This window comes from Blennius ocellaris (genome assembly GCF_963422515.1).
Source record: "Blennius ocellaris genome assembly, chromosome: 2".
Taxonomy (NCBI): Eukaryota; Metazoa; Chordata; class Actinopteri; order Blenniiformes; family Blenniidae; genus Blennius; species Blennius ocellaris.
The window spans coordinates 30,984,020-30,997,536 of record NC_137651.1 but is presented as its reverse complement, the minus strand read 5'-3'; the positions used below and the strand labels follow the sequence as shown (position 1 = coordinate 30,997,536).

Genomic DNA, 13,517 nt, shown 5'->3' with positions numbered 1-13,517 from the left:
GCTGCTGGTATCCACGTTGCTAGCTAATCTAGTAAGCGAGGTGGCAAAGCATGCAGTTTCTAAACTGACAAATGCCATGTAATAATAATAATTGCTTGGATTTATATGGCACTTGTCCAAGTTAGCAACAGTAACGAAGGAGGGCGGGGCTTAGTCAAAGGTCAATTAAACCCTCAGTTAACCTCACATGCACACTTCTGGACTGTGGGATGAAACCAGTGTCCAAGCAGGCACAGAGTGAACATGCAAACTCTACACATAAAGGCCAGCTCTCATGCTTCATTATGAGTATTAAAAAGTGATAATAAAAAAATACATTAGAAATGAAAAATGTGTTTGTTTTAATATGAGGAAAACAACATTTCTATCAACCCCTGTGATGCACTGTGGCCTCCTTTGGTGCTTATTGTAACTGGGGATTGACTTCAACTTAAAGCACATATTGAAGATGGACCACTTCTGTTACTAACAGCATACAGCCTATTCCACTGACCACACACAGACAAGCAGTCTTTTCTGTTATCTTTGCCACATATTTATTCATGTGTGCAACAGAAGGTCTGGCCTTTGATGATCTTTTAGTAATTATTTTTATTAGCTCCCAGGAGAGATTCTGGCCCACCAACCAAATCAATAGCAACACCAAAGTCAGGCAGAGCATTAAAGGAAGGGCTCCCCGAAGAGATATTACTTATTCTGCCAGCAGACGTTTGCTGATCACAGGTAACCAACGGCAACCTCAGACCAAGGCAGAAAAGTTCCAGTCACTGAGGCTCCATAAAACATCAAACACACAAAGTGAGGCCCAAGCCAAAATGCAGTAACACTGTAATCTGAGTTATGAAATGGCAAAGACGTTTCGGGCAGAAAGTGCTGAAGTCCAGAAAACTGAGGGAATATAAAACTGGTACAAAAAAAAAAAAACAGAAAACCTCAAAGAAATTTCAGTGGGGATGAATTATGCATTAGCTTCATGTTGTCCATTCTGAAATATACCTCCCTCCCCAACCTTCAACTTCTCCTAAAGCTCCCACTCCGTTTCCTTCTCTGCCTGCTTCTCCCAGTGTCTCAGTCTCTTCTGCTCTCTCGTCCTGTTGTCACTGTGAGGGTGACGGAGTCATATCCGTCATCTCGCCAGGAGGGAAATGTGAGAGAGCAGCAGGGGGAAACTGAGGGTGGTGAAAGAATAATGTTACCGGCCGTCCACGCCTCGGCACTGGCCTGCCGTGACACTTCCAAGCAGCTCGCTCTGCACCCGAGATTCATCTTCTTTACGCCCGGCTGTCAGTGGCGTCACAGCACATGAGCTGCAGCAGATCCCCGATACCAGGCGCGCCGCTCGTCTCCGAGGTGTCACGGGAGACGCCCCGCTGTATCTGCCGGAGCCCATTCCCAGCCCGCCGCATCTGGCCGGCCACTTGATAGCGACGGAATCTCCACAGTGAATCTCCACAGTGAATCTTCACAGTGAATCTTCACAGTGAAGACAGGGAAAGTGAAATGAAGGGTGCTCACAGGTGCAGACCAGATTCTTCCCATTTCATCTTCTGTTGCAAGAGGTGGCTTGAGTTAGCTCGCTAGGAGGCTCACATAATGTGCTCTGTTCTACCTCAGTGCCCCTACACGCAACCCCCCCCCCCCAGTATAGGATCTATACTGTGAGAGCAAACACGGGGGGTAATTCTATGATCTGCTCTCAACCACTCATCGCATCCATGCTTGCCTCCAACAAATATCAGATAGAATTCCAGCCTGAGTGTATTTCAGGCAGTGGTGAGGTGGGGACGTATTGACTCTACATCTGTGTACTTGCCCTCTTCCCCGTCATGCAGATGGAATATATAAATAGATAACTGTGGGAAACAAAATATCTGATTTTACTGCAAAAGGCTGATTCTCAAAGATTGCATTTCAAGTAGTTGCCACAGTGTTTTGTTTTGGGTTTTTTTCCTCAAACTACTCTCATTCTGTTTATTCATCCTGCTATCAGGGGCCATGAGCAGAAAATGTGATGTTATCTCTTTTCCAGCAGATGGCTCATCTCAAAAGAGCTGAGATCGCTGACTTGAGACGGAAGTGTTGAGAAGCAGGAATACATAAGGACATTTAAGACATCCTTACAGCTCGGTTGTGTTGATGAAAGTGCTGCTTGCTCTCTATTTATGGGCTGATTAGTATAAGGAGTATAGCGTCAGCACTGTGGGACTGTCAGGCCACTGGTAGGGACACTAAACTGTGTGATGCAGATTAAATGATTTCCGATGCCGGGGCCACTCGAGCGTGCAGCTCACTGCATACCCCACCTTCCTCAGCCCTCTCTCTTTTCCTGCAGATCCATTTCAACCGCCATTTGCTTGTCCGCCTTTGCTTTGCATCACTACAGCAGCCCCGACATTAAAGCCGTGAGCTCGTGGGGGAAATCAACGATTCAAATCACAGACGTGTAATAAAAATTTAAAAGGTGAAAGTGCATGATTAATCATATCCCCTCCCTCCTCCCCCCCCCAAGGCTTGTCAAGAAACCCTGCGGTTGAGGGTAATGTCCACTCAGCCCAGTCATGCAGTGATCATCAGAAGAAAACTATGGCATTGAGGACAATTTCCTTTGGTCATTTTCATCCCACTAGATGTGCTATAAAATTAGACAAGCAAGCCACAGTGTTTATGTTGATGGTCTCCAGGCAGCTCTATAGGTGTGTGTGCAGCATGCACATGGATGTAAACACAGCTGGCTCAAAAACCTGATCACTTCAGGGAGCGGGGGGGGGGTTGCTCCGAACCGTTGCTGCGCAGGGAATCACAATGAAATGAATGGTATCAATTGATTCTCCCTCAAGCATTGTAATCTCTTTACCTGCATTGCTAAGCTGCTGCTGTAGATTGAATGGGGGAGAAATAAATAAGTGCGTTATTGCTTTAGAAATGAGGGAAGGGTGGATGAGAAGGCCTTCAGGTGTCCATGATACACTGTGTCGAGAGGTGAGTGGATAATTGGAGGTGTGCCGCGGGTGTTGACCTGCAGTGAACACACTGCAGTGTCTCTGCATGTCAATGAGGGCAACCACCACCTCCAGCCACTCCAATACTTGTCTCTCTCACACACACGCACACACACACACACACACACGGGCATGTGAGTTTGAGCTGTGACCACACACCATTGAAGTAATGCACTCCCAGCACAGGAAGGTAATCAAATGGCTCTTATTGCTCACTGTTTGTTTGTGTTTTAGGCACAGCATAGGAAGTCCAGATGAGATTTATTAAATTTCTATACCATGGGACACTTCATCTGGTCTTAGTTTGCCCTCTGGGGTCAAGGGGTGGCGGCAATAAGTGCATGAAGGACTCATACAATTTACTGAGGTCCATATATCCATGTTAACACTGGAAAAAAAAAAAGGCTGGGATAGTTATTAATAGCACTCGCAAACGCATTCACACATATACACCCACTACATTTCATAATTCTTCAGCTGACTCGGTGTTCCCGGCCCCACAATGACAAATGCCCGTGAGCAGCTCTGCAGAAAGAAAATCATCACCATCCTGGAAGGGAACCCAGAAAGTTCAAACGTTCAAGGATATGATTAAAGCTCTTTTATTCTCCCTCTCTGCCGCAATGGTTGTGACACTTGGCTGATGTCGAGTTCCACATTGAGACTCCCACCACAAAGCCGATCTCACCAGGCGCTGCGATATCATTTCCAATAAATCAACCCACTGGCGGTTATTTTAGAAAGCAGTGAGGTGCTATGTGAGCTAAGATGCAACAACATGCTCCAATAATATCAACACACAAGCCTCTACTTCCATCACAAATCTTACAAATGGCATATAATAAGTACTTTGAAAAAGCCATATGGAAACACACTTTTGTACATAACAGCAGATAATTCAATTCCGGATGCATTTTATTTAAATTCACTGCCAGCCTTAGTTGAAGATTAATGGCAGCACATTAGTGCACAGTGGCCAGTGCTTCGGACTCCCAGTGACAATGTCCCCACTTCAAGTCCACTGACAGCCCTTCTCTGTGAGGTCTTCATGTTCTACATGGCATTTCTCCTCTTCACATAGTCTAAAAGACATGTAATCTGAGATTTAATGGTTACTAAAGTACTCACAGGTATTAATGTGAGTGAGCGTGATTGATCATCTCAGTGGTAACCGGTCCAGGTTATGACACTCCTTTGCCCACACATGGCTGTGATCGGCTCCAACCCTCCGCAGCCCCGTGTCGGATGTATTAGTATAGTCTAGAAGATGGATGATAAGTGCAATATCTGTAACTGAACTGTTGAACTACAATCTTAATTACTCCGCATTCATTTGTTGGCGCCGTTTTCACACATCTGCTTACTGTTTACTTGGTTTTGTTTTGTTTTGTTGTTTTGTTTTAATCCGCTGCCTCTTGTGCAAGTTTCTACCTGGCTGCTTTCATTAAAGTGCCAGGAACATTTCACTGTAATTCTTTTTTTTTAATCTGCAATGAAAATGAAACTCCAGTATGTTCTTTTCAGTGGAAAAATAGTGGAAAATGTAAAAATGCTGATTAAAAGATATAAGAAGACTGCTCTAAAGATGTCCACACTGACACACCGGTTGGAGGAGTTTGGAGTGTGTGTTAGATTCCCAGTGTAGTTAGAGGGAAGAAAAGGTACCCTGCTGTCATGGCTGTGTGATGCATAGACCGAGGTGTGGATGAAGATGGCGAAACAAGACACTTATTCAGTGGCTCCATCGCTCCGAACGGCATTACGGCTGCGCTGGACTGCTGCTGTGTGTGACGGATGTGTGCTGGAGTGTCGCACTCCGCCTGTCCGTCTTCACACGTCTCACACCAGGAGACAGCTCATGCATTTTTCTCACCGGGCCTGACCTCAGGCCTCTGCACAGTGGTGGGGGAGACGCTCAGCTCAGGTACAAGTGGAACTCAAACTATTGACAATGAAGAACAAGAAGGTGTGTGATTGACTGAAAACACACTGGAGTGCATACATACTTGATCAGGAATGGAAATATGCACGCACGCACACACACACACACACGCACAAATCTACGCAAAACAAGCAGAATATTACAGGTTGTATATGTGTAAAGAACCTTCCACATTAAATGTCTTGCAGCTCATTGCTACATGTAAACACAACACGTCCTTGTTTATGAGTGACTATGGACCCAAAAGCATATATGAGGGAGTTGTATATACTTGTGTGATTCATTCATTCAACCTTGACATCCTCTCATTCTATCTGAAGGTTGCTGTAAGATAGCCAAGCAGAGGCCGCGCGAGGGCAACTGGACACTGACTAATTGGATGCTTCCACAAACATTTCAGTGCAGCATGTAAAATAGCGGCGCCGAAAAGACCAACAGGCTCGTCCTTCCGCTAGGTTTACGTCACGTTAACTTCCACACATCCTGTTAAGATAATGGAGGCCACTGTAAATAACACAGTGCATCGCATTTAGAAAGAGCACCTTCAGAAGAAGCTCTACTTTGTAACAAGCAAAACAATCCAACAGGAAGTGTTGAGGCCACATTTTAAAATAAGCTAGAAGGACTTTAGGGATTTTGACACATTTCATAATTCAACAAGAAATCAGATTTTACACTTATTCTCTCAATTGTCACGAGTGACACAATAAAGGCTGAGCAGCTGGCAAATACCACAGTGCTGACCTTTGATGTTTAAAAATTGATTAAAGTTGCTTTTTTATTTGTTATGATCAAAGCAGCTGTTCAACAACTTAAAAAATTACCTGATATAAGATTTCAAATGATTTCTTGGACCATCTTCCTTTCAGTTTGCATAGTTTGTTTTGTTCCCCCTGGTTCGTTTCACTGAGGGTTCATTCACGATAATTTAATCATCTGGGATTATATAACGGTAATTAGATCAGCATTTTCTCCTGGCCTGCCCTAAACTCTTAATCAGCTGTTTGGGAAACAGAGGCGGTGACAGAGTCAGGATTATATCTCTGCCCCGGGGCCCCCAACCCAGAGCACAGGTGTGTATTCTTCCAAGTACAGGTGTGTGAGACAGGTGAGGGGCCCTTACCACTCGCTTTACCTCAGCATCAGCATGCAAAATTCATCACCCCCCCCCCCCCCCCCCAACACACACACACACACACTATATGCAGCGGTCGCAGGTGTATGACCTCAGTGTTTGAATTCCACCCTCACTGAGGAGATACTGGCATAAAGATAACGTGTGTCTGAAACACAGAGAAGAAAGGAGTTGAAGCGGTTTTATAAATCATATTAGTAAAGGTGTGACTCATCAACCCAGCAGCATTAAACCTTTACTTGGTCCTGTTGTAAATTTCCATTATTATTATTTCTACTTTTTTTTTTTTTCTCGAGGCAGAAGCATTCAGGCATTATGTATGTTTCTGCTCTGTAAATGTCAGGGGCATGCTTGACTGGGGCTTAATAAAGCGGAGGTAAAACAGGGAAAAGTGGCATTACCTTCCCTGCATTGAGCTGGTCTTCCAGCAGAGTCAACCATGTGTAATGTTGGAGGTTGGCATTTTCTTTTCCACATCTGCATTAAGAAAATGTAGTGACATTTTCCAGTGAGATGCCAGGAATTTAAACCTGGCATGTCTAATTTTACAAGGCAGTCTGAAGAGCTCAGAGTTTGATGTGTTGTGTCCTGAAGGTGTAGAGTGATGCTGGTGAAACCTGATCCACACAGTAGTCGGACTTGGCTGTTAAAATATCACGGGAGTTGACAGACCCGTGTCATTGGTCAAGCAACAGTTACCACTTAGACACACGTAACTTTCATCCCTTCCCTTCAACTCACACTGTGTTAACTCATTATAATCTGAGGATGAACAGCAGAGCTCGCTGGTGCCGAGGAAATCACTTCCTTGACATTGATGAGACTATGTAAGGCAGAAGTGAGGAGTTTCCAGTGGATCTCAGATGAAGGTTCATCATTACAGCAACCCCATTCCGGCAAATGAACCTCAATTACAATAACGCTGCCTAAACGCTGCCAACTCGGGCAGAACAATCACATTTGGGGCGAGACATTGCCATGGCTCTTACACAATGACCTCAGCCCGCCTCATCATTCAGCTCAAGTATTTTAATCTGGGCTTACTTTCCATTATAGACCACTACTTTGAACCTCTCTCATTTAATCATGAGCATCAACTGAGCTGTTAGTCTGTGATGCCCTTGGATAATTTTGCATTATTCCAGCAATTTACCTTCAACAAATTGTATTGGTAAATTGTTATTCTCACATTTTTTTTTTTGTTTTCGATTGCACTGATGCCGTCTCCCCCTCTCCTCTTCTCCCCGACACACACACACACACACACATACACAGAGTGTATTTTGAAATTCTCTTGACTAAGCAATTGTGAAACCACAACCCCACTAGCACAACTGTACACCATCCGCAGCATCACACTCTGTCCCCAGATGTCTGTCTTCCTCCTGCCCTCCACAGGTCTAAGTTGGACCATATTTCAGCCGGGACGGACACGATGTCACCAGCTCCTACATCACACACAAGCATGCAGCAGATCTCAGAATAGCATGAGGTCAGAAGTGCATGCCTACTATGCAAAGCATGTTCTGATCCTGCTTCAGAGGCAGTGTTGGACTTGAGGAGATAACAAGCAGCTGCTGAACAGTGTATTGCTGGAAATCCATCCTCCAGTCGTCACCCTGTTTCACAACAAATCGTCACAGCTCAGTTTCTTTGGGGGGGTCTGAATAAGTTCTTCCAGAACACATTCAGTTTCTCCTCCCATGCTCTCTCAATATCAGCCTTTTTTCTCCTCTCCTGCAGACTGGCGGTATTAATCACAGCACACTAAACAGTGACTGACGCCATTCAGAAGGCTGGGCTTTGTTAGCTCTACTGCCCAGTGAATACAACTCCAGGCCTTTTTGTCTGCCCAAGTGGACTCTTAGAGGAAGCTCCTCCCTCTCCAAGGACCCTCAGATTACTTCTTAAAAGGCTGGGTGATGGGTGAGTTCTGCTGGGATGGGGTGTGTGTGTGCGTGTGTGGGGTGGGGGGGGGGGGGGGTGACAGACGAATGATTGGGAAGATCCACGGCTCCTCTGGTCAGCTCGCAATACCATCAGCCACTGCTTAGCAACCAGTGGGTTTGGCTGAACACAGTGAGAGACGCCAAAAAAGGTAAAAGGAAGGAAAAAGAAAAACATCAAACCCAGCAGAAAGGAGGCTTGATTTGCTAACCGCAGAAGGAACGACCACTGAGCTGAAAAGCTTCAGAAGCAAAACTAGCAGCTGTGACGAACAAAAGCCAGAGATGACAGGTGAAAGAAAAGGAAAAAATGGGACCTTGCAGGCCTTTGGATTCAGTCACAACAAAAAAACCAGGTTCACATCGAGCAAAGCTGTACAAACAACATAAAGCAAACGTACATGTGTGAATCATCACTCACTCGTAATGATAAATGCTCCAGTATGTGATTTACCAGGAGTGTTCTTTGCTCATTCCGTGATTACTGGCCTCTCATTGTCTGCGCAGGCTCACTGAGAAAGGTGTGTCCTACTCAAAAGTGCCACTAAAATGAAGCCAATCCTCAGGTTTAGGATTTACAGAATATGCATATCCATCAATCATCAGCTGGACCATTTCCGATCACGGAATCCACCATCAGAGCAGCACATTCTTATGATTGCGGCCAGTTATCACATTAACTCTTCAGTTCATCCTCCTTTAATTCCTTCATTAAAGTAGTTCATTTGTAGGCCAGTGAAAGCCTTGAAATCTCAGAAAGGTGCTGACTTGGCACTCAGTGGCAGTGTGAGTGAAGAGGGAGAAAAATTAAACGGCATCAATCTAATTTACAATTAACATTAATGCAAATGATTAAACAGACAAGTGGAAGTGAATCACTGTAGCAGCTTTCCAAATTAGATTTGAGCAACTTTACATTGCAATGCACAACCACATCTCCGAGATCCTGAAACAAAATGACCACAGAAACACATCTACTGAGGCAGAGGCTGAGTGTTGGACTGTCACAACTCGTTTAGCCAAGAAGCCAATGGACCTCGGATCCACTGAACTACTTTCTCATGTTTGATGCTACACTGCTTCCAACCATGCAAAGTATAAAACAAAAATCAGTCATGTGCTCCTAAATCCCAAATTATACCGAACTCTGCATCAGGAAGAAAGAAAAAAAAATAAATAAAAAAATAACTAAACCTGAGATTCACTTAATGTTTGCTGTTAAGACTTACTGGGTTCGTAAAAGTAAACGCAGTCTTAAGAGGAACAATATTTTACAATGTGTTAATATTATGAAATACATCAGAAAACCAAGGTGTGTACACTTCACCTGCTCCGTCCGAACAGGAAAAGCAATTATTTCCATCTGATTTTAAATGCCTTGATTGAGATAATGGATGCAGTGGATGGATGGAGGATCTGTTGAATTCTTCATGTTTTTCTAATAAGTTATACAAATGAAAGGAGGGGAAATAATTCAAATAGAAAAACAAAAATTGATTGTTTTTTTAAAAATTATTATTATTAGTTTCCCTTATTTTAAGCAAGGTATCGATTGTTAATCGAAATCATGTAGTAAAGCAAACTTGAATGGAAGATGTTGCTCAGTGCGTAAATAAAATGAACAGGAAGAATGAGAAGAGCTGCCTTTTCAAAAGTCTAATAAAAAATGAAATGAACATTTTTAAGCACGAATGAGAAGTTTGACACAAAGCAGGTGTTTTTAAACTCACCATCAACTTGAGAATACAATAATCCCGTCAGGAGGATGACCGCTAGCGGACCCATACTGGCATATTAAACATCCACGGCTGGCGCGCAAATCCTCAAACTCACAGCAGAAAAATATGTCCACAGTGACACGTCTAGTCTATTCCGTGTCCGTGGGGGACGTGGACAGACCCTACTTACTGACAAAAGCCAGTTTCAGTGTCCGAACACCCAGTGGATCCATTTAGAAGACAGAGAGTTCACCCGGAGCGGCTCGGGGTGGAACAGCAAAACCTTCAATCCAAACTCTCCGTCCCCGCTTGTTCCGTCAAATAACCCGCAATCTCAGCGATTATTCCGGGAGGAACCACTGTACACTGAAGGCACAAACCCGCACAGTCTGCGAGGAGACAGATTTCTTAAGTCCACGCTGGAGAAAAAAGGCTCCGCACGTCTCCGCGGCTCCTTGAGACCGACGCGTCTCTTCTTGGCACCTTTCAGATCTCCAGCGACGTCTCCATACTTCAACAAACGAACCAGCCCCAAACTCTCACACCGTCCCAAAAAGTTGGGTTACTACTACTGGACCCGGCTCCCAGCAGAGCCATGTGCTTAGTCTGGGATATTATCTGAGCAATTGTACAGTCAGAGTACAGTTGAACATCGCTCCTCGTCCTCTGCCGCTAGGAGCGCAGCGCACTGAGCGCACAGTCTCTGCGCAGCGCACCGGTGGCACAACTCTCTGAAGGAACACACACACACACACACACACACACACACACACACACACACACACACACACACACACACACACACACACACACACACACACACAGGCGACAGACAGCACTGCAGGGGGGGGGGGGCAATCTAACTCCGCATTTCTTCTTATTTCTTCTTAACCTTTGCGGTAGTGAGAGTAGGCGCACTGGAGAGGGAGCGAATTCCAGAAAACATCTCATCTGTTCTCCCACACTTTATGCTTTCGCACAAATGTGAGCAATGAATGTTAAACAACAAATAGTTAAATCAGTTTACTTACTGCAACAATTACATCTGTGTTTTCAGATCAGCTTTAGGTAGAAAACAGGTGAGAGTAATAAAGAAAAGAGGCTTTTTTTTAACATCACCATGGTGGGATGTGGCAAAGAACGACTCCAAATTAAACGTGCCCAGAAAGCAGATGCTGGATAGTTGTGTGGACGTATTGAGATACCGGAGCAGAATTGTAAATATGATCTTTGTCAGAAATCAATGAGTGATTGACCCGAGAAGCAGGAGAGATGCAGCTCTGCATACCAACAATCACAAAACATGAACGTCTCATTCAGGCTGAGCTGTGCACACACACTGATAACGCCGAAAACATCTCCACAATCTCACTTTTAATTATGGCCCAGTGTGATTGGACACAATAATAATCTAGATGTGTGTGGTGAGGACTGAGGGAGAGGTTCATGTGTGTGATGTGAGCCACTGCCCAGCAACCCGCCGCACTCTGCGCCCTCCCTCCCAGTGAGCTGTGAGCTGTGAGCGCCCCCTACTGGAGGTCTTCATCGCAGCCATTCCCTTTCCACCCAGCCCTGAGAGGAAAAACAGTGTGGAGGAGGAGGAGAGCACAACCAAGACCAGTGTGACTGACACATGACATGTGTTGTTTTCATTCGTTTCAACTGAGAGTTCCTTTTCAAAAGTAGGTGTTAATTATCAAACTTTAATGACCTTAAAACAACACGTCTGATTTACACGAAAACTTCAGGTTGTGTATATCTGATGAGAATTTGTGGGGTTTTTTGTCGGTAAAGCAAACCTAATCTATGACTTATTTCAGCCCACTGTTGTATCCAAGCCGCATATTGCGACGTGTGTTTGGAGGGATGGGCTGGCACTCTCTCAGGTCGTCAACTTTGAATTTGCAGAAGCATTTATGAGCTTGTAGAAGTGGGTGTGTCAGCAGGTATTCAGTATAGTGTTTTGGTGAATCAGGTCTTAAAGGGCACAGAGGGGGGGATTCAGGTAAAACAGCCGGGAATCAGTGCTGTGCCCAGGAAAAATGAAAAGTGTGAACGCACCAATATAGAACAACGTGAATGTAACAGGTGGAAACTTAAGTTTTGCTTAAGTTTGAAACATTAGCAGTAGCTTCACCTGTTCTCCATATATGAAATCCATCAATTAACAATTCGATGTGCCCGTTAGATAACTTTGTTAAAATCAGTCACCACAAAAAACAGAGGCCAACGTTGTGACATAATGGCTTTGGCAAAGGGAAGCACTTCTGCTGCCTGTAGCTCTTGTTCTCCTTCTCTTTGTGTTTGTTTGTTGAGCGACATGTTGAAACCTGCCCCATAAAAGGCCTGACTGGGAGCTGCGACACGTTCTAAGTCTGCTCTCTGGCTCTCACTGCCGGCAGCGCTGTCAGCCGGCCACACGCCGTGATTTGTCTTCATATTTTAATGTATTGGTGTGCCGCATGCAAATGTTGTCCTCTCGGTGTCTGTTCAGTGGGCCCAGGTGCCAACGGATGCATGATGCCCCACACACACACACACACGCACACACAACTACACACACAAAGGACCAAACAAAAATGTATTGTGTCATCAGTGTTGCTGAAGGTTCAAGGCAAATAAAAGCAGGAAAAAAGGGTATTGGAGAAAGGTCATTTACGAAGAAGAAAAGCCCACTCCAAACATAAACAATGGAGTGTATGGCTTCATTGATGGAAAAGTAAGTAGAGTGTAATTCTCCCCCCCCCCCCCCCAGGCCCAGCCTTTCATTCTTCCCTTTCAATCACTGTGTCTGTGGCAGAGGCACATACTTTCCTGGGTTTCTAAATATCAGCTCAAAGTGAATTTATTTTAATTAAAGTGGCGGACGTGTTTACTCAGGGAAAGGCTCGTTACATAAAAATGAAACAGTGGTGCCAACCAGCGGCCTGATAAGGACACGGTGACGGGAGCTTATGCATCATTCCACCGAGGGAGACACGTCCAAAATCTTTTATTAGGGTGACATTCATCATATTGGAGAAAAACAAGCTTGATTAGTTTTTTTTTGGTTAAAAAGCGGAGAGCCTGCAAATGAAGTGTAACCACAAACAAATGAGTGCGACGTCACTGAGAGGAAATCAAACGAGGCCAGCGGTTTGTAAAGAGCAAATCAAAACCACCAAATGTATTAAAAAATATTTGAGCTGGTGAGCTGGTATTTTTAATCTTTCCATCAGAAGGTGGAGATTATTTGAGTTTTCCAGCAGATGCTGAGACAAATCATTTGTTATAACCGAAATTAATCACTCAACAATTACTGTCACAGCCCTACACAATTGTATATTTGTAATTGAATCAAAACTAATAGTCAATCAGATAATTTGTCCATTATAGTCCACAGAACATCTGCCCATTGATGGATCCTGGGTGGTGCCGTTCATTACTCAGGGTGTTTGGCTTGACCCTCATCCATCCTCCATCACTTCTCCAGTGACATGATTTCAATCAGTCAAGTTGAAGTGCACTGGCTGGAGGAAAGACTCCAAATAAATGGATCCGAGATTAAAAAGTAGACATCACTTGCTCCACATTGCAACTCTGTGGGTTTACTTCAGTATTGTGAATAAAGCAGGAGAATATACATTTCCCTTTATATTTCTCTAATGCCAATAAACACACGGCTTCGTTCACAATGCACACCTCCCCACAAGGCCGTTTCCCCACAAATACCGACAGTCGTTCTATGTTTCACGTGATCACGTTTTGTGATTTGGAACATATGGGAGGTCATCTGAT

General features: G+C 44.4%; 1 protein-coding gene across 1 annotated transcript in view; it reads right to left on the bottom strand.

The window, feature by feature from the left end:
* robo2 (roundabout, axon guidance receptor, homolog 2) overlaps positions 1-9,869 on the bottom strand; it is a gene marked incomplete at its 3' end in the record, with an annotated part of 197,516 nt that extends 187,647 nt beyond the window's left edge. The window contains exon 1 of the mRNA XM_080511287.1: positions 9,753-9,869. Within this exon, the coding sequence (XP_080367413.1) occupies positions 9,753-9,807 (55 nt within the window). The 5' untranslated portion in view covers positions 9,808-9,869. The remainder of the gene's footprint in view (positions 1-9,752) is intronic.
* Between the last annotated feature and the right edge of the window lie 3,648 nt (positions 9,870-13,517).